The following is a 22,379-nucleotide window of genomic DNA, read 5'->3' as shown; positions in this document are numbered from 1 at the left end:
ATGACAACCCAGGCTTTGGTCCCACTCAGTACAAATCCATACCTAACCAGTCAGGAGTCAGTGCTCCAGGATATTGCAGTTACTCCTCACTATCTCAGATACCACTTTATATTATCTATTGACAAACAGGAGCTTTTTAAATGACAATTGCTGTAGCTAAATGCTTTAATATTGTGTCTGTAATTGCAGTTACCAATGTCTGTATTAGAGGCAGCCGCATATGTGTACTGGCAATGTCCAGTTGGTAGTGTTATTAGTAGTTTAGGAGACATAGAGTCCATTTAGTCCACTAGATTGCATCTAAGTCTCACTTAAAGTATTTAGTTACACTGTCACTGGTGGGGTCTCACTGGATGGAACTGAAATGTACAGAGGGTTGACTGGGCAAGCAGTGTGGCTTCACCTCACTATTTTAACCTTTTGTGATGTTATGGCATCATAGGATGCTGAACAGCTCTAAAGAAAATAGTTCATCAATCCATTGTCACACATGCTGCTATATCTCTGCACCATAAAGGAAAAAAAATACTGTACATATCTGTCCCTATTTTAGTTGGTCAGGTCATCTGGGAACAGTTTTCCTTTTCACTTGAAAAGTTTGTACAGCTCCTAGCACTATGGATCCTCATCTCTGCTGCTGACTACAAGGACTATTTTCATAAAAACCAAGCATTTAATCACAATAGTTGCATGCACAGGTTCAAGCAATCTGATTGAGCAAAAATATACTGAACAATTCAAATGGAGTCTGAACTATCATTTCAAGGCAGGAAGCCCCCTGTTTTCAATGATCGTTGTTCAGGTTTCACTGGATGGTTTGCCCAGTGACATGGAGAAGAGGTGTAGGTTCTTTTGGGACCCTTTTCTGAGAGAAACTACAGCATTCATGGTACTTGGGGGTAATGGGTATGACAGAAATCAGCTTGACTCATTGAAACAGCCATTTAAAAGCAGAACCTCTAGTGATATAAATCAGCAAGACTTCACTTCACTGGAGCTCTGCTAATTTGCCCCTGTTGGGAATGTGGCTTTGAGACTTTACAGAGTGAAAAAAGAAACTAAGGAAGCAAAACAAAGATTCTAAAATATTAGCAAATAAAACAGCTTGAGAATGCTATGTTTTCCCAACCATGCAAAAAAAAAGCCTGTAGGTTACAGTTTCAATTTACTTTGTTGCTATTTGATACATGTTCACACATGCAGGATGTGTCATGAAGAATTTAAATGTCTGTTTTGAGAAAAAATCCCATTATTTCTTTTTATCTTCTTTCTGTTATGATTATTCCCCAGTCTGTTTCAGCCAAAAATTAAGTGATGTCAGACCTTGCTAATGATTTTTAAAACACTAGTGCTGAAAAGGTCTTCAAACACACAGACAGAAAAACAAAAAAAAAATAAAACGAAGACCTAGTGTATATTGAAAGTCAGACAGAAGTTCAGGATAACTTAGATGTTGTCCAGTTATAAAAGAGATTCTCTGCCTCATCTTTCAGTATGAATGATAGAGAACAGGGAATAATTGGAGAATATCTGAGTAAGGATGAGGAAGGTTTAACAGAAACTATCATAATTAAGGCAGATTCAAACTAAGACTATTCACTCTGCTGGTGTCAGGAATCCTGCAGTAATCCCCAGCCCAAAATCTTGCTCAGTTGACACATGAATAGGCGAGCTCAGAAGAAAAGCTTTTCTCTGTGTGCAGTGGTACAAATATATCCTAAGTGGTAAAGAGAAAATGTAACATGAAGCGAAGCAAAGGCTTCATGGTCAAGCAAGCTGAGCAATCAAGGATGAGGAAAAGTGGCATAAATCATGACAGTTCTTGCAAAAGTAACTTTTTGTTAAGAGAAACAATTTCATACTCAGGGAACAAGTCGTGATCTATCTAGATTTGCACAAAGTAGTTCATAAAGTGTTCAGTTGAGAATTACCCTCTAAAACATAAAATGGAGAGTAATTCAAGATTATTAATCTGAACAAAAACCCTATGTAAATGTTAAAATTGAAGTCTGTCAGGTTGGAAAGGGATGATTGGAACTTTCAAAGAAGGTTTGGAAACATTTTTTTGCTAATACTTGTTAGTGACTTTGAGCCAATAAACTGTTTGCCTAAATAATACAGGCATTTTGACATATTGACAACAGTTAGGAAGCTCATATAAGAACTAGTTTATTTATAAGCAGACTAATGGAAACTGATGAACTTTAACACAACATATCCGCACAAAGACTTTATGTTGTGTAGCTCATTTGGCAGCAGCAGAGAAACAGAGATCCAGGTGTGTTGTTAGACTGTGAAACAGGTGTGAGCCTCCAGTGAGAGAGAACCACGAGAAATCTGAGACAAGCCTAAGATGCACTGCAGATATATTTTCTTTAGAGTCACTGAAGCATACATTTACCATACAAGGTACTGCCAAGGTGCTTTGTGCATGATGTTTATTCTGATCACCCATTTTCAAATCAGATTTAAGGTAATTTGGAGCAAATCCAGAGAAGGAATACTGAAATGACAGATGAAAAGGAGTACAATCTTCTGAGAGCAGTCAGAGAAGCACATCTTGTTTTCCCTCTCAGATAAAACTTCTCTTCATAAATGTGTATGGGAATGTAAAAACAGGGTGGGAGTAATAAGCTTTAAACATAAAATTGGTACAAGATCAAAGAGAGAATTGGTCATACAAAATTTAACATGGTTAAAATCACCCTCCGATTTCAATCAGTTTAGTAGTGTTCAGAAAAACAGAGAAAAAATAAATCTAACTGTTTCAAGATGGGTCCCAACAGCCTTATGGACATTGCATGACAGAGTACAGGTGTTCTGGTGCAGTGTAAAAATTCTGGGCATTGAACTTAGTCATCTGCTCTAAGAATTAAAAAGACAATTTGTGTTTTTGTTTACTGAGTTGGGTCCATTTATGCCATATCTTTGCTGTATGCAGTTAGTCCCAAATATCTGAGTTTTCATTTGTAACTTAATTTTGCTGTGGAGGATTTCTTCTGTCACCCTAAGAAACATCGGCAACTTGTCCCAGAGAGGGAGGGAATGCTGGGAAAGTGCAATGCTACTCTTGGGGGAGTTAAGAGATTTCCTGTGACTTACTTGTGGTTGTTTACACCTAAACTGGTTGACAAATGCTTTTCCTCATGTCCAACATGCAAACCCTCCACAGCTTAATGGAACCCTCCCATTCTTTTTAATATGTGTGATGTTCCTTTTCCCAAGAGAAAATCTTCAGTGGCCCCAACAAGTTCATTAGTATGGAAAGGATAAAGGCTGTTAGTCCTGGCAGCTTCTGCCTTCTTCCCTCAGTGTTAAACCTCTTCACCTTTCATATCTGAACTATCTTCAGATGGTCTGAGCATAGTGGAAGTATTTCATGGCCCGTGGTGTGGAGGTATGGCTGGAGAACATGCTTTCTGAGCCAAATATCTACTACATAGGTAACTGTGGAGACATGGACCCAATTTTCTATGTATCTCCATGAAATTTCTGGCAAGAGTTTTACAGAAAGATGATTCTTCTTTTGTAAACATCTGTCAGATACGTTTGATACAATCAAATTCAAAAGAACATTTCCTCCAGCTTTTTTAAAGTTTCTATAGATTAAACTTTAGTCTTTCTTCAGGCATTTCCTGAGTGGTACTTTAAAGCTGATAAAACAAATCTCTAAAAATTGATTAAGGTCTAATTAAAGATTGATCCTATTCAATTACATAGTCTCTAATTTTTATTAAATCAAATCTTTAACTCTTGTACTCTGTGCGAAAAGAAAGGAAAAAGACCACAGTGGTTTCTATCAATAAAACTTTAGTACAACAGCGAGCACAAAAGGATGTTGAAGTAATGTAGTTGGTTTGAAAACAAGTGGCAGTTTACAAATGTGCCAGAAGTCCAGAAAACTTTAGTTGCGAAAGAGCTCTCATTTACAGGTTTCCTCAACAAAGAAATAAAAGTAACTTACACAAAAATAAACAAGTCTGAGTAAACAGTCAGAATAAATTAGTGGCAGTAACTTCCTGCTACACTTTCTTTTCTTCTACATTTGGTAGCAACAAGCCAACATGCCGCTCCAAAGTGACTGAACACAGTGGGAAGACTTGGTGAGCACTGAGCCAGTCTGGGTCCTGTCTCTCCCTCTGAAATGAAACAGCTCTTTCCAAGAAAACAAAAGATAACAAGTGAAATAAAAAATTCGCCTTCAGGGTACTCCTTCTTTTTCACATGCACATTGGGAAGATGCAGAAGGATGAAAATTAACCTCAAGATCATAGGGGAAGGAAATTTCATTAGACATCTGAAAGATCTGAAATCTTATGATTGCTTATCCCTCAAAAAGTGGTCATAAAGGAAATAAAATATAAACACACTGTGAACTGAATAGTGGTAGATAGACCATCAGCATGACTTTTTCATTAAAAAAATGTTTAGGTTCACTAATCAATACTATGGACACTGACTATATAAAAACCCCAAAGAATTGGATCACTATACTAAGTTTTATGTATGTCAATGACTAAGAATATTCTGCCATTGTCTCGAGGTTGTTTGACTCATTAATGAAACATGGAAAGATAAAAAATTAGGGGATCACAGTATCCTTTATTCACTCTGCTAACCTGAAAACAACCCAGAAGTTGTCACGCTGTCAAAAAGGCAATAACCATATTGTAAAGAGGGAAAAAAGCACAGTAAAATTTCCTGGGGTTTCCATTAACAGCATCCATGCTTTCATTCAAGCCAATAAATGACTTCGTTTTCAAAGAATATCAAATATCAACTTGCAATCTAGAATAAGTGAGGGGTGGGGGATTATATTAAGTATATATATATATATATATATATATATATATATATATAACTGATTTCCTTTTTTAATATCTGGTCCAAAATGGACCTTTAAATGTTTAACATTTCCAAAAAAGGAGAGTCTTGGCAGTTGTTCAGTGTATCACACTTGCTTCCTTCAAATACTTGAAAAAAAATCAGGTTTCTACCAATATTATTAGGCATTGCCCAAAAGTGCTTCTAGGCAGAGTTGCCACACCAAGAATTTCTGTAAAAATCAAAATCTTCAAACCTGTCTCAGTATTTTAAATAAAGAGACTGTGTATGGAAACGTAGGCTATTGAATTACTAAGACCAAACTTTTTATTAAAAGAAAAAGTTGTTATTTTTAGGCCAATTAAATAAATTCTTTAGTCATACAGCATTGATATTGTTTAAAAAAAACCCCATGTAAATAAATAACATCTGATATTTTTGTAATTAAAGGTAATTACTGATCTTAATTTAAACACACATCTTCAATCACTGCTCAGTTTAGGCATCCAGAATCACTTGAAATGAATCAACACACTAGCAAGCAACAATTTATGGATGACTTGCCATTAAGGACATTCTTATACCAACTTTTACTTCAGTCTATCTGCTTGAAATAGGTCCCACAAGACTTTAAGGACAAGATTTGTCCTTAAAGTGGCCAATTCAGAGCTGTTTAAAATATATTTTTAACTCAATTCAGTAAGATATTTCAAATAGGAGCCTTCATGGAGAGCAGTGGGAGGATGATGCAACCTCTAAACTTCTACAGGCTAAATCAATGGCAGGGATCCGGCTAGGAACAGCAATTTTGCCTTAGTAAAAATGTCACCTTGTGATAACAGAGCTGTTTCAGAAAACCACCGACTTTTAAAATAGTTGTGAGTTGCTAAGGCTTTTTGGGGGGATAAAAGAAAAAAAAATTTAAAAAAAATAAAAAGGGAGAGGAGGAAGAAATAGAAGAAGAAGAAAAAAAAAAACCAAAAAAAGAGGATAAAAAGGACCTTTCTAAGGGACACAACTATCTGAGAAAATAAACTGCTTGGGATGAAAGCTATATTTCTACAGATGCTCCTGTCTTTGTTTCCACCATTTCTAGTTTCTATACACTCATTTGACTCCCTATGCTGAAAGCTAGGGCAATCTGCTGGAGAACACACAGGCTCTAGTCCTGTCCTGTGCTCTTATTTATTTACTGGAAGTGGATCCCCATCAAAAGACATAATAGAGAATTGCAGTGCTGCAGCCCAGAGAGGCCCCTGACCTGGGGCAGAGCATCCTCCTCGAGGAGGATTGATCTGAACCCACAGCTTCCACATCAGAGAGGAGCTGTCTCTTTACTGCACATCCTGCCAGGGAAAGGCAGAGGAGAACATCCTCAACAGTTCAAAGGAAAATTGGCAATATTACATGAAACAAAGAGCTTTTACTGTGAGGAGGTAAAAAACCCAGCCCTACTAGGAAAAAAAAAAGGTAATTGAAGCTTGGTTTAGTTTTCTTGTTTGAATTGGTGTTAGGCATTTTCTGTACTTTTCTTCCCCCTACTAATTTCCTGTCAGGATTGGCGGCCAATGACTCACCTGCATTCACAGATGAGTATCACCAAAACATCAGTCTGCAGCTCCTCTTCTCAATACTTTGATTTAATCACACAAAGCAACCCCCACAGTGACACCAAGAGTGCAGCATTATTCAAAGTACCAGGCAAAAACAAGGCCAGGTAGCTTCCCTTTACGTCTGCAGATATTGCCACAACAGAAGCTCTAAAATCAGATATTCTAAGTACTCTGCCTTCATGGTGGCTCCCAGAGTTCAAGGCAAGGAAATAGTAAGTAACCCTGGAGAGAAACTATGTTGTCTCCCCAGAATTAAAGGAACATCATGATCAGGGCAGTGTTGGAGAGTTCATGTCTGGAGAGCCAAACTGCCAAGCCCATGGGTCTGCCAGCAGCTTCTAATGCCCAGGGAGAAAGCCCCTGTGGTACATTTTCTAATCAGCAATGTTGAATCTATTTCCTGCATATGACAGCATGATTCAATGGATAGACACAAATTAGGGAAAGAAATTATGGGTCTTTAGGTTACATTTTGAAACTCGAGGTCCAGGCAACCTTGTGGTTCCAACAGACATTGCAAGGACCATGTAAACATTACGTATGTTACTGAGAAACTGAGTAGGGTTTTTCCTGCAGCTGGCTTCCTGCCTGCCAAGTTATGGTGGATGCCTAAAATCCTTAATGTTTGTCATCAGAAATTACTGTGCAAACACCAGCCTGACTGACAACTTATCTAATGGGCAAATCAAAAGTAAATGAGAAAAACGGAAGACAAGTGACCCAGTGAAGAACCAACAATTTGTCATTTGGGATGTGTTATTAAGCAGTTTGACAAATTTCCTGCTGGTCAACTGATTAAATTTACATTTCTCTATTTTTAATCTTTAATTTATTTCATACTCAAATATGATTGTTAGCCATTAATCAATAAGGTTTAAAGTGCTCATGATTAATGGCCAGTGCTTTCACTATAAATAAGAGATTCTGGCTCTAGAGATGGCAGGATTGCTCTGAGTGCTCATTCCTTAGTTACAATAAAGCGGGACCGGGAGAATTGATGAGATTCTGTCCCAGTGCTTGCTGAAATGAAATGAGAGCAGCTATTAAGGATCTGTGCGAGATAATTATGAAAAAGAAACCAAAGGGTTAACAAGAGTATGCTTTTGATATAAGTAATGCCGGGGAAATTAGAGTCTCCATGCTATAGATAAGTAGGGATTTACAGCATCTATACGGTAAAAAAAGCCCAGGCAGAATAATGAAATGACCACCCACTGCTGTGCCAGGTCTGTGAGGATGCAAGGAGAGCCTCTGTCTCCGTGGGAGAGCCGAGCCGCGGGCGAAGGGTTAACGGGAGCCCGGCGCGGCGGGGCAGGGGCCGGGGCAGGCACTGGGGCGGGGAGCTTCCGGCGGGGCAGCAGCAGCGAAAGGGTTAACGAGACGCCTCCATGTATTGAGATGCTAATTGTCAAGATAGTGTATTACTTGAGGAAAGTAATTTGATTACTCGAAACTCCCACGAAGGAGGCAAGCTCGTGTCCTTCCATCTGTCGGGCTCTGTGAAAGATGATGAATTGAGCTCCAAATTCACGTGTGATGAAGTCACTGTCAATCCCCGCCAGCCCAGCCCGCTGCCATGCCCACCGCACAGAGGGTAGCACTGCAATTCAACTTTCCCTCGGAAACCCAGGAGGCTCAGTAACCTGTTACTTGCTGCTGCTTGCTTTTTTCTTTTTTTTTTTTTTTTTTCCTTTCTTTCTTTTTTTCCCCTCCCCATTTTCTGCCTCAGCGCTACAACTGAGTCATTCTGGTGCCCATGGCTCGTGGGTATACCGGGCTCCCACTGCGCTCGGCTTTATTCCCCACTTCAGCTGGCAGCGTTATTTTCGGCTAATGCAGATGTGGGGCTCGCTCGCCGGCGCTTTGTAGCCACTTGTCGAGAAGCATTCGGAAAGCCTTAACTATGCATAAATCTGCAGAGTGAATGTTTTCTTTCATTCACTTGCTCCTATTATTTGATTTCTTGTAGGCCTCTGCGGCAGAAATGGAGAAAATAAGGTAAGTGAGACAGTTTATTTACATCTCATTATAGAGAAGAAATGTTCTGTTGCACAATGCTCGTTACAGGCTCTTGGAAAATATTTCGCTTAATGCCATAAGAGTAGAACACTGGATTGCATGATGATGCAAGGCAATCTGTGCTTTAGAGACAAAAGAAAAGGAATGTGGTTGTTCTAGTAAATCTATTTTGCAGGGTCGTCAATTCAGAAAGCATGTTTTACACACAAACATTTTATTGCCAGATGCAGCGCATATTTGATTATATAAATGTTGTAGCCACTTGTCCATTTACTGCAAGAGCCTGCCATTCCATTTAATGTGGAAAGTGGATCAATAATTCATGAAAAAGCTGAAGAAAACATAGGCTTGACTTCAAAGCATCTAATTAATGTGGATTGTTTCAATACAGCACTATAACATTGGTGTTCGATTTTTGTTTTATATTGTATACCAGCCAGATAAATCCTGTCTCTTCTGTGTTTAAAATGTTGTCATATTGTACCAGTTTCTCAGTACATCTCTCTGCTTTAAGCAGAAGGAGATGGGTTTTATAACATAAGTTTTCCGTCTCATGTCCTAGTGCAAGTCTGCTTTGGGGGATATTGCTTTTGTGTATGTTGTTGAGAGAGAAAAAGAAAGAAGAAAGCATTCTAGCCCTTTTTAATAAATTAATTAAAAATTAGTAAAATTTTGTCTACTAACACATTATCAAAGTGATAGGCAAGAGGTGAACCTTTTACTACCCTTTAAATACTTTATGGAACTTCTTTTCATAACCAAATACACTGGCTATGATCTTACTTGGTTTTATTGGACAAGCCTAAATTCCTTCTCTGAACCTGGTAACTCCAGTTAGTGACAACTGTTGTCCAAGAGCAACTTTTTAGATTCCTTCAGTTTGGAATGGCTATCCTGAGTTATCAGAAATGCAGAAAAGTTCTGAAATTCTAGAAATAACTCGGGAAGGAATGGCAAATGCAAAACAACAGAAATTTGATCAAGTGTTTAATGAATTCTGGGCTGGAAACAGAATCCTGTTTTTCTTTTGATGCAAAGGAGGTTGAGTCTCTTACAGTGGACCTGAAGATGCATGTCCAAAAGTTACTAAGAATACATTTTTAAAGCACTTAACTTACACACTTTCGTAGAGCCTCATGACAACAGAAGTATTGTAACTTTTGTGCTGAAAGGAAAACACTGTGCAATGTACTATGGATTAGCAATGTATATAAGCATTATAATGTTAAAGCTTGAGTTTTTCCTGAGTAATGCCTGAGAAAGTGCCTTGATATGTGGACTGGTGTCTAATAAAAATTCCAAACAATCACTTATGGTGTAATGCATGCTCCTGTCATGAATTACTCTCTTAGAAGATGCAAGCAAATATATATTTACATGTTTGCTTGATAAGCATGAGTGCACAAATGCAATATAATTCTTGTACTACTTTCCTGAGCATACTTTGGCCTCTGCTTTTAGTCTTGCCTCTTTTGCAATAATGGGCTGCAGAGCCCAGGAGAACAAGCAGAATGTATTGAAAAAAGAAAGAATTTTCTATGATGAGAATAAGCATTTGTAAAGTTCCATTTTCCAAACACCACAATTTTGCAGCTGTCAGACTTGCCAGACTTTACCTCCCTACTCTCTGAGTGCTACATAGATGGAAAACCCACCCTGCCCCACTGAATGATGTAGGAGCTTCGCTATTAACTCCACAAAGAGAGGGCCAGGCTCTCTCAGGAGTTTGCTAAAGAAATTTTCTGTTAAAAATTCTCATGTGCAAAAGCTGATTTTGGCAGATGTTTGTCCCCATCACCCCAGCAGGTGCAAGGCTAGTTCCAGAGTTTCGTGTGCTCCCAAGTAGAGCAGCGAGCCAGGCTAGGGGCACTCCAGCAGGACCCAGTGCAGAAGCTGCACTGCTTCATCACAAACTTTTCCAGCCTCCCTGTCGACAGTCATTCTCTAGGATGCAAGCTGACAGAATTTTCAGCAGTTTAAGGAAACTATCTGGAGTCGTTATCTTAAATAGCTGGTAAAGTCACAGCCTGGAGAGAATTAGATCTTTCTAAACTTACAGAAGTCTGGTACCCAGGTAAAAAACAAATTACCCTGTATTTTAACCACAGTGGATTCAGAGAGGTCATGAAGAAAGCTAACCTGAAGCTAGGAGAAGAAAGAAAGAAACAACAGGAAAATGCCAGGCTGGGAGGAAAGAGGTATTTTTTGTTATATGTAGAAACCAGTGTAATGTGGAAAAGCCATTCCCACATGATACTTCATTGTGTTCTGCCCTATCTCCTCTGCCCAGCTCCTTTGCCACTGTTTTTTGTTACTAGCTGATGATATGCAATTCCACAGCACCTGGGACAGTGTTGGCCCAAGGAATAGAGGGTGAGCCCACACCAGCTGTGGAGCTGGGGTGCACGGAGGGTACAAGGCTCCTGCAACAGAGGGAGAGAAAGGGGTTCTGTAATCAGCATAAAGGAAACAAATCTTGTTAGACAAACAGGACAAGAGGAGAAAGGTGCATAACCACAGGACAGTGAAGCCAGGTTGAAAACCCTCAGGGTTAGAGAAATAGAGGTTTGCGTTCCATAGTGCTCTTCAGAGAACAAAGTCTTTTAAGTAAGGAGAACAGGTGACAGACCTTGGGAGCTCGAAGGGCCAAACATTTTAAGAAGGCAGCTCTGTAAGTCTTTGGATGAGCTTTGCACGTTCTCCAGCCCAGGAGAATGGGGATTCATCTGGAGCATCCCCAAGGACTGGGGTAGCCAGGCCCATTCAGAAAGAGGGGTGAATGCAGGAGCCTGAAAAATTGATCCACTGATGGTCCATGCTTTATTCAGCCATAAAATTCATTGAGCCAAGCAGCACAAGTAGTAGTCCAGCAAATTAATACACATCTTATTGGTACATTCCTTCACTGAGGATCTGTCCAGAGCAATGTGATTCGTCTCACGTAATGCAGCAATAATTCCCTTTGCAGACCAAGGAGCTGCTTTGACCTGCAATGTCACAAGCAGGGGCTCTGCTGTGACAGATTTATATGTGGAAGGAGCAGCAGGAAGCAGAGGTGGGAGGTTGTCAGTATTTAGCCTGGCACAGGGACACCTTCCTCTAGAAGTGGAAACATGCAATTTCATGCTAAAACTCGGACTCAAAAGAATCAGTTTTTGCAATGAAGTCTTGTCACTGTGAATGATTCTTAGCAGTACAGTGTTTATTACATCTCAAGGTGCCAATATATTAGGCAGAAGTAAGGCTAACTACTAAACACAAACCTCTTGAGGATCTGCACTTATGTAGGTTGGCTGTGTATGGTTATAGAGTCACTTTGAGCATTAATTACTTCTGACTCCAACCTTTTAAATACTGTTTTTTGGATCTGGTTCTTTTTCATGTCTATAAACAAGGATTGAAAATCTTAGTTAATTGAAGTGAGTTTCAAATATACCTATGCTACCTTATTTTGACTCAGCAGTGTGCAATCTTTGCTGCATATATGCAAGAGAAGCACAAGCCTTCCAAGCTGGAGGCCTTGTAGATCTGTGGGGGCTGGCACACAAAACTGCCAGTACACTGGAAACGACTCCTTTAAATCAGATTGAACCCATGGAATGGTTAGATGTGAAATGAAAGACCAGTTCCACTGCAACTCCAGTACAGACTCCTGGCAGGTTTTCTCTGCTTCCATTTCATCCAGCTTGAAATACAGGCTGTAATATTCAAAGTTTCTAGTGCATAAGATGTAAGGTTTGACAGAAGAGAACTCTAGATATACTTTATACAAAAATACTGATCAGATTCTCAGGGTTCCTTACACTGAGGTGTATCTCACTCTACAGGAAATGTCACTCGAAGAGACAGATATTGTTCAGTAAAAGCTTTTTCTTTTTTTTTTTTAATACACTCCTAAAATTTCAGTGACAATTCAGAAACTCTATAAATCAATATTCAGAAACTCTATAAATCAATATTCTTAGTTCTAAGCTTTCAAGATCCACAACAGGCTGAACTATATATCTAAAAGTACACGAAACAGGACACATCATCACCATCGCCAACTGCCAGGCTCACAGTGCCTCTAAGGAGGCTGAGTTTCCACTTTACAATATAATCATGGTATTCCTCAACTGAGGATTACTTTCTTTTGGTAGCATAAGTAGGGGAACTTTACTAATTACCCAGGGATCTCTGATGAAAATGATGAAAATGACCCGTGTCTCAAAGAACCTGCGAGGTAACATCTTCATTTCTCTTGAGTCCTTGTTTCAGAACATATGAAAGCAAAGTGGTTTGTTTTGCACACACAGCTGGTAGTAAGTCAGCAGCTTGATCCAAGTCTCTTGAATTTTTAGACTTGGACTTTTCTCAAGCATGTTTGAGTTCATCTGTGGTAAGGAAGGAATATGGGTTTCCTCAAAAGGAACATCAGAGACACATGCAGTTGTAGGGAAAAGCCTCTGCTATCCTTTGCTGGAAATGTAAATACCTTTCTAAATGCCCACCTGATCATGCTGCCTTGCTTGCACTTGGTATAAGTATAGTCCTCTTCATATGCTAATGAGCACACTGCAATTTCCTGCCCTCCCCACCTTTTCCTTATTACTCACTCAGCCTGTACCCACATTAATTTTACCATATACTTGAACACAAGGGGAGGATTTTTTTTCCCAGAAAGTTAACCAACAAACATGGTTTACTTTACCCTAGGTCTGGCCTTCACATCCACAGCTGATATGCTGGGAGCCACTGCCTTGTACAGAAGCAAAATGCCACAGGACAGCAGCAGGGCTGTGCAAGAAGCAGCTCCACCATCTGCTCAGCAGTGTCTTCAGGCTCTAGCTGATGCTGGGATGTGAAACCCCAGCTGTGGACACAGGCAAAGAGATGGAACAGGGCAAGCTCGGAAGAAACAGAGCATAGGGAAATGCTAGCATGAAAGGGCCAAGAGTTTGGGGTAAGAGTAGAGGCAATGGTGAAAAAGTCAGCAAGCTGGGTGAATTTTGGGTCCATTTTGAAAGATGGAGAAGAGAAGGAAAAGGATAAAAAAGCTGCCTAACATATATTCAAACAGGTTTTCATTTTTCCTCTGTTTTGCAAGCTGTTTTTATCTGTCAGGCAGTCCCAGCAGCAGGGACAGCCCTGCAGTGCTGTTTTCAGCACATCTGGTTTGTTCATGCTGCCATCCAAGGTGTGACTGCAGCTAAAGCACATCTCTCTCTCCCCCCCGAGACTACACTCAGCTTTGAGTTTGGTGGTTGTCAAACATAGCAATGGGAGCAATGGACACATACAGATACATTCACAGTCCCCAGGGGAACCATATCCCTGGAACTGGGATTGGTTGAGGCACAGAGCCATGCTGATCTACCTATTCCAGTACCTCTGAGAATTTTGTTAGTGCTGTCAGAGGCGCAGTATGCTTGTGCAGCTTATCACACCCAATTTCCACTATTGCTATTCCCTGTGCTAGTCAGTCAAACCTGCACTACCTCAGCTGAGGAAGGAATGTTGCTGCTATGCTGTCCAACAATCCTGTGCCCTGAGCTTCATCTGCTGCTTGAATGATCTAAAAGGCAGTGATGTCAGTATGAAGGGAACCATCCCCAGTCAGCTGATGTAACAAGTGTTGTGTTATAGTATCCTTCAGTTCCAGATAGATACTGAGAGAAGCAAAAACATCCACCAAACAAGAAACATGACAGAAACAGAGGGCAGAACAGATTCAAGTTGAATGAAACCAGGTATAGCTGTGTAAGGTGGCCTGCAGGGACAAGTGGGAGATGAACAAACATCTGAAGAGACCAAGGAAGTAGGTAGGAGTAGATGAGCCATGCCATCACCCAGGAGCTGCAGTGAGTCATGGGGAAGAGGCTGGACCTAAGTGATGTCTAGCTTACAAATAATGTTCTGCCTACCCCTCTCTTGCAAGGCAAAATGCATCACTGAGCAATGCCACGAGCTTCTCAGAAAAGAAAAATAAACAAAAGGAGGCATTTTGGACAAATATTTAAGGAAAAAGAAAGGAAACACCATTTTGTATAGCGCTTGTTATTAGTTCAGAACTTTGTACCATAGGGAGCAGAACTTACAGAACAGTTTCTTTTTTGTTGTTGGGTTCTCCCCCTTCGAGCTCCAAAAACACAATTATCCACGATTATAAGAAATTCAAAGGTGGGAAAAATTGGATGCATCCCCCTTATTGCTAATAGGCTTCAGTTTATGTAAGCACTTTGACTGCAGCTACTGGAGGGTATGTGTTGAACACTGAAAGCAGCAACTTGCAAAGCAAACAGCGGCAGCCACTGCAGCAGTAACAAAACAATCTTATAAGCTGAAGAATATAAGAGGTTTCATGCTATGAACCCCAGATAGTTCAAGGACAGTACAGTTTGTGAACTGCACTTGAGTGTGCTCTGTGGTGAAATCAAGTAGATTTTGAATGCTTGCTGCTGCTACAGCTCACAGACTGCTGAAAGAAAGGAAGTAACTTGTCTGCAACACTTTATTGCAAGCTTTTTGCAATTTCCAGCTCTGCTGCTGCTGGCATGGCTTAGGCAATTTAATTTACCAATCAGTTCTTGATTTACACAAGTGACTTTAGAATACATTCAAATAAAAACTGTATCACCACATTTGATTCAGCATTCTTTAAAATTCAAAAGCATCTGAAGTATATCAAAACTATTAAGCTTTTCACATTAAAAAATTGAAAAGACTGAATTGTCCTAATGTTTTAGTGATGACCTAAAGCCAGCTTAGCATGAAGCACAATGTGATGAAAAATGGGCAGTAGATAGTGAGGTGTAATCATGCTTTTTGGAATTCATGAATGCGAGGGTTGTATACAGAGCCCTCCAGCAGAACAGCAGGATCATAATAGCCTGTAGGATTCTCCTTGAAGGATTTCTCCCATGTGTGTGACCATCCTACTGCTCATGTGAACTGCACAACTGTTGTCATTCAACTCTTCCAGGAGAAACAAGATCCCCCTCACTGAACAGTGCAGAGTCACAGCTCATTTCTTGGTTTGTAATATTTGAACTGGGATAAAAGTGAGGGCTCCACGTCACATGCAGTTATATTGTTCCTTACAGCATGAGTTTCTTCCTATATGCATTTGTTAAGCTCTGAAAATCATTGAAAAATCAAATTTTCATCCTGAACTTGCCCAACTGTCACCGTGTCAGCAAAGCCGTAACTGAGAAGTTGCGTTCAACGATCGTACGCACACAACTCATGCAGCAGACTTGCATCTAGGAGGGCAAACAGCATTGAGCACAATGTTGTTGGCAAAGCAGTGGTTGACTGACTTACTAGGACATCATGACTACACAAATGCCATTTCAGCTCTTCAGAGCAAAATGCAAATCTTTACCACCTTGCCTTGATTTTTCCCAAGGAGGAGAAAGAGGTAGGAGGGTCCTAGAAGAAAAGAGGAGCTTCAAACTCTTTTGGAAACCACTGAGCTCTTCAGGGAGTCTCTGCTGTTCTACAAAGACCCTCACGTTCACAAGAAACTCTCATGACTCAGCAGCTCCAGACTGCTCTCTTTTGTTCGATACCATGTCAGAGAAAAGGGCCTTAACTCTGAAGCTTCCATAGAAATCAGGTCAAGCAAATGAGCTCATTGTATATTTCTGTTAGCTGTAACTACCATTCAGACAAAACGACCAATTTAAGAAACTGCTCTATTTTTAAGGCATTCCAAGAACTATACTGGAATTCTCGACAATGAATGGCTACTTAATCTTTTCCCTTGACATCACCCAGGAGCTCATTCTTGCAGCAGGCAATTTGAAGAGAAAAGCAATCAGCACTCCTCTTTTCTAGTTTAAAAAGTGTTAAATCTTTCTGCTGCTATTTAACTCAGGGATGTTGGCTTAACCAAGGTACTGCACAAATTAACACAGTATTCAATGCTTCACCTGTACAGAGTAGTCTACACATAAGTAAAGAACTTGCCTATATATCTGTATAATTGGTCTTACTGCTAAGAAGTTCCACAGATGTAGGTGTTTGAAATTACATTTAAGTGGCACTAAATGTGTGGCACATGACTTTGCATGTGCATATTTAACTAAGTTTGTACCTGCTGGGTCACTTGCCCTTTTGAGATATGATTTCCTCATGTTATGAATCCTATCTCTGTCCTGTAACAAGGAAGAAGTATTTCCAAGAAGTTAATTTCCAAGTAGATAAAGGTGTACCAAGTACATTCCAAGATTTAAAGCAGATCCATGAGTTGCTGAAAAATAAATATTTTCCAGCTCTGCCCGATATTCTTAACAATTAAGTGTGAAACTAGTAACAATGTACATTCATGGACAGAAACTCATCCTTAATGATGAGGCAAGTGCTGCTTTCTATACAGAAATAGAGATTTTTTGAGACTACATACAATCAATTTATAGCATTGAAACAGTCTGTTCAAATTCAAAATAAACTGTATGTTTCTTTTTGACTCTCAGCTTATGAATAACAATGATGCTTTTATTTGTATTTGCATTCTGATTAAGATTGATAAAAGACCAACAAATAAAGAAGGAAAGATTGAGTCAAATACTCTGAAGACTGGGTAAAAATGTGAAACACAGCAAACTAGCCCAAAGCAATGCAAGTAGAGTGATGAAAGACAGAGCAGCAATAATATTTAAGTAATTACTTGGAAAGCAACAGCACAGACAAAGCTCAACACACAGAAAAATTTGGTTGTTCTGGTCATAAAACTGGCCAGGAGGTTTTTACACAAGCCCAAATGCTCCTCTGTCCTACTCCTTTCAAGTGCTGAATTGACAGACAGGCTGTTGCTAAAAGGGGTGCATGACTGCCCTGGGTTATTTTTGTCTAAATCTTCACAGCAGCTGGCCCTCAAATTCCACTTTGACATCTCCTTGCAGCCCTGCAAACACAGGGCTGGGCAGAGCCACGCGGTGAAGGAAACACCTGCTGTCTCAACCCACATCAGCAGCGTGTCCCTGACAGGGCTGAACCTCAGGACTTCCACTTCAGTCCTGAGCCTTCACAAGCCTTTTGGAAAAGAAAAACATTTCCTGGCTAATCCCTGTCCTTACTGTACCAATGCCACCAAGTGTGATGGGCATGAGGGGCAGGTTTCCAGGTAGATTTTCAGCCCACACTTCGAAACGTAGTCTAGAATAGCCCAGTTAATGCCAGTCTTTGCTCTGGAACCCCTAGATATCTGACAAGCTTGCAGAGGTGCCCAGGTAAACAGGGCTGATGAAGGTAACGTGGAAGATGGAATTTTCTGTTCTCTTGCTTGTGGAAGGCAAAGCAGTACCCTTGCTCTGCAGCTGGAACTGCTGTGGTAAGTGCTGCAGTCCCCTTGCTAAAATGACATTCCCAGCAGTGGAGTCCCCTGCAGCAGGTTTTCATGTTTCTTTGGCCCTGTTTTATTTCTTCACAAGATGCTGACAGTGTCTTGTCTTTACATCAAATGTTCTTTATTAAGGTCCTGAAGGGACCAAGAGCAGGAAGCCTCTAGGAGATACACAGCAGTCCTGCAGTTCCATGTGAAGGAAGGACCAAATTCAAGAGTCTTGGCTTTTCCTTGAAGAAGGTTAATTAGGCCTTTGTATAACTGAAGGGGTAGCTCTGGCAACAGACCATATGAGCAGGAGAGGGAAGAAATGAGTCATAGGTAGAGGAGACTGGTGTGAGTTTCTTTGGGCCGAATTTAGCTGACCTATACTGTTTAGTAACAAAGCAAAATACTTCCCTCCCTGCCCCACTTCCCTCCTTCTCAATCTACAAGAGAAATCACAACCTAAAAGTCATGATTTTTTTTGCTGAGAAATTAAAAATACATTAAATTATAGCACTAAACAGGTACTCTGCTAACAAATGTCAGTTCAGAGGACTAAAGCTGTCTTGTCTGATGAATATGATGCAAAAAGTTCTAGATAATGGCAACTTCTGAAAACAAGAACATTTTTTTCTCCACCTTGACAAAGCTGCTGATGCAGAGTTTTGCAGCAACTGTAGACATCAACTTGCTTTGCTGTTATGCTTAACTGTGTTATGCTTTTTAAATTGATAAAGCCTCAGCAGATTCAGTTACTAGAACTGACAAGTTTCACATGCTGTGAGCTTCTGGAGGATTTTCTCTACAAACTAGAACTGAATATTATATAAATGTAAAAGAAAAATTCTCCAAGAGAGATGTCCCATTAATTCCAGCACACAGTGACTTGGAGCTGTTTGAGAAAAACAATGTTAATCTAGACAGTTTGGCTCAATATACTTTGCTTTTAAGAACATTTATTTTCATGTAAAAGCATTCTTTTTTTAGTGCAGTGACAACTCTCCCATGGTCCACTTTGGAAAACACACTTTATTGTAACCTAAGAATGTGTAGCAAAAAAGCATCATTTTACTTGGACTCAATGAACACAGAAGGTTTGAGTTACAGTTTTCACAGTAAAATTTTAATGAATGCTTTTCAGTAACACAGTGTGGACTGGACTTCTCTACTGTGGCTTTGCAGTTACTTTGCATTCTCATCTCCATCCCCCAAAGAGAACTCCAAATCCTACTGCACAGTAAAAACAAAGTCTACTAGGATTTTCATCTCAAGGTTCCTATAGCACTGAACTACTAATTATCATGGCAGGGAGAGCAGACAGTTCTGATTAAATTGCCAGCCTGGATTTGCAGACCATCCCATCTCCTTATTCATCATCTCTATAGGCACAATATTGGGAAACATCTTAAGATATAAATAGGCATAGATATGGTTGCATGCTGAATTCTAAGTAACTGAATGAATCCATTACTTCATCCTTGGAGGACTCCAGTTTTTTCCCAGAACTGCAACTCCTTTATGAGTGTTATCTACCTCATTATGCATAGATTAGTTACATCATATATTGGTTTGCACAGACCACACAGAAGCTGAAAAGAGTTCACTACAGTTTTTCAGAGAGATTAACTTAATTAGACACTAAAGAAAACAACATATTCTTTTCTCTAAAAGGCAATGTTATTTATACTTTTTTACTTTCATAAAAACAACAAAGCACTCACATGATACTGTCAGTCATATCCGGAGTGTTTCCAGATATGAGTCTGCATTCATGCACCCATAGTTGGCATACAGCATACATGCATAACAGCATGGATTTGTGGCACAAATTGTTTCCTTATACTTTTGTTGTGAGCCACTGAATTGGAGACGGGTTAACTACAACTTTCACAATGACAGAAGGTGTTGTTATTAACAGAAAATCAGAAGAATGAACAAAAACCCTTATCCCTTTACTAGTGGCAGCTCTTTTGTAGAAAGCTCTTAACTGCATTTTCTATTCTTACCCTGGCTACTTTCTTCAGCACTGGAAATTAGGGCATTGGCTTGCAGAGTCATTGCCAAATTTAAGGGCAATTATGCAATGAAAAGAGGAAGTACGAGAGGTCAGAGATTGTACATCTGCCTGAAATGCAGGTGGTGAAGGTGCTGCCATGACTGAGTTGAAAATATGGACTGAGGTCCAAAGATCTGAAACCTCTGATGGTCCTGCTCTGCAGACACAGGTTGCAGGCATGGTCATTAAGATGCTCCCTGAAGCACTGTCAAAGTTGAAAGGATTCTCTTCTTTTTTTTTCTTCCTTTTCATTTTTTGAGCACTAAGTCACAAATTACCATCTCCCCACAGAACACTCACCATTCTTTCCAGAGTAATGAAGAGTTGCAGTTAGAAGCTGGCAATCTTTCACAGGCAATGTGTCAGACCGTATTTTTTGTTCCTAATTTAGTTTAAACATGTTGGTAGACAATATTGAGAAGCTGGGAGCCACTGCCTCTCACAGATGCTTCTATCAAGATGCTGCAGATCCCAAATCCCAGCCCTGTGCTGACCCCGTCAGACTAGCAGAAGTCCCCTGATGTCTGCAGACCACTGGGAGTCCTTTAGAAGGAAAATTTTATAAATGTGCAGAATACTGCTTCTGGTTTTTTTCCCCTGACTCACTCATTCTGCATTGCTTGACATTTTAACATATTGCCATATTAACCACCAAAAGTCTGATCTATGAGCATGACTTCAAATGTGTATTTACAAGAGCAGAGATGCAGCGGCATATGGACCACCAGCTGGTGAGAAGCAAGAATGGTACTTTGTGGAGCTTGAGTCACTAAGTAAATTTTAAAAAAACCCAAAACATCTCCACAGACAAAAAGTTAGAGACAAAACCTTGGTTTCTTTGAATGGCAGTACTTTGAAAGGATAACTGCAACAAGGCCAGTACTAAGAAAGCACAAAATCTGGAGGCATTAAATAAACTAGAAGCTATGTTGTTTATTATAAGAGGTGTATGCAAACAAGATGCTTCCTGCTAAGGCTGTAAGAAATAGTACCACAGAGGGAGTGATGTGAGAAAAAAAGAGTGATGACAGTCTGTTCCTCTGGAAAAGGAGGAATAAAAATCACTTTGAGAGTGAGGGTGACACTGGGGGAAGTGTCTTTTTTATTGAGGTCATAACCACCTACATTCAAATGCAGAAGACTCCAGCCTTTCTTCCCACCTCTCCCTAGACTTGTGTGTTTTTCTCATGTGTTTCCCACCCATTTGCCTTCTGGAGGGATTCTCCTCCTGCTCCACCAACAGCTTCACCCTTTCCCTCCCCAGATATTCAGTTAGGTCTGCAGAACATTAGCTCTTGATATTTCCCACCCCAGCAGTTTTTAAAACATTAGTGTCTTATTTAAATCAACTAAGCTTGAGTACTTCCAGGAAGTAGTTTCTTCTTTCTCATCCTGGTTTCGGCCCTCAGACTGTTGTTTTTCACCATATTACTCCAGAAACAGCTGAAAACTCCACACCTAAGAACATGAAACTTTAACAAAGATTATTTTGCATATAACTTCAGAAACTGAGGTTTACTCTTCGGCTTTACTGCCAGTCTGTTTCATTAGCCTTTTCACTTTTCCTATTTCCCTTGAAGCCCAGGTGAGGAGAAACCCAGGTTTCATAGGACAGTTCTGCAGTCTCTATTTGCAGTGCTGCCAACCACTGGTCCCCCTCAGCTGTGCTCCCTTGCCAGCTCAAGAGTGATTCCTGTGGTTTTCTCAGAGAGATGCAAGAAGAGGAAGTCTCCTGCAGCTCCATCAATGCAGCTGCTAAGCAGAAGCTCTTTTGCAATAACTGGGAACTTTTTGGAGAAAGTAGTAAACAGAAAAAAAAAAAAAAGGTGATTTGGCAAGGGGAAAGATTCATAGATAAACATTTATTTGTAATGGGGAAGGAAGACTGAGAAGGAGAGGCCTATTCCTTGAAAAAAATAGAATATTGTCTGGGGACTATTAAATAACAATATAACTAATTACAAAGATAATTTTCTTCATGCTGGAGCACCAAACAGCTGAAATACAGAAGCTGCTGAGAGCACTTACTATAGTAAATTACTGAAATACTTCTCATGGTTTATTTTGCTGAATTAGGGTACTAAAAGTAGTGTGTTGCATTATTTCTCTATTGACTCTTTCACATGTGATTATTTATTGTTAGATGCATAAGTACAAATCAGACAGGAAGGTCAAATTACTAATAGTTCTCATCAGCTGTAGAGTATTATTGGCCCTGTAAAGGTAGAAACATTGTTTACCTGCATAATAAGAATGATGTGAGTGATCATTAGAGTACTTGAACATGAGTCACATTAAAAAAAAAAAGAAAAAAACAACTCTAAACCAGCATGCAAAGCATTCACATTGTAAATGTTGCATTGGAGTTGTAATGTAAAGGAAATAAAAACCATGCCTTTTTGCCTACGCTTCCCTGAACAAAGAGCAGAAGCTCAGCAGCAAGAGAGAGAAATCTGAAATCATTGCTTTCACTGTGTAGGTTTGTTTGACCAACAAAGGAACTTTTGCACTTCTAGATATCAGCCCTGACTCAGGAACCCTCTGTAGCTCCTGCAAG

The 22,379-nt window shown here is 39.9% G+C and overlaps 1 protein-coding gene across 2 annotated transcripts in view; it reads left to right on the top strand.

Moving 5' to 3' along the window:
- Positions 1 to 22,379, top strand: part of BEGAIN (brain enriched guanylate kinase associated) — a 153,607-nt gene that overhangs the window by 26,985 nt on the left and 104,243 nt on the right. The window contains exon 2 of one of the 2 annotated variants that reach the window (XM_082283168.1): positions 8,407 to 8,435. In XM_082283168.1, coding sequence (XP_082139294.1) covers positions 8,407 to 8,435 — 29 coding nt within the window. Of the gene's footprint in view, positions 1 to 8,044; positions 8,436 to 22,379 lie in introns of those variants that run through there. The other variant, XM_082283169.1, reaches the window with a different exon arrangement.

The sequence above is a fragment of the Coloeus monedula genome (genome assembly GCF_965178545.1).
Source record: "Coloeus monedula genome assembly, chromosome: 6".
NCBI lineage: Eukaryota > Metazoa > Chordata > Aves > Passeriformes > Corvidae > Coloeus > Coloeus monedula.
This window is presented reverse-complemented; position numbering and strand designations above follow the sequence as displayed.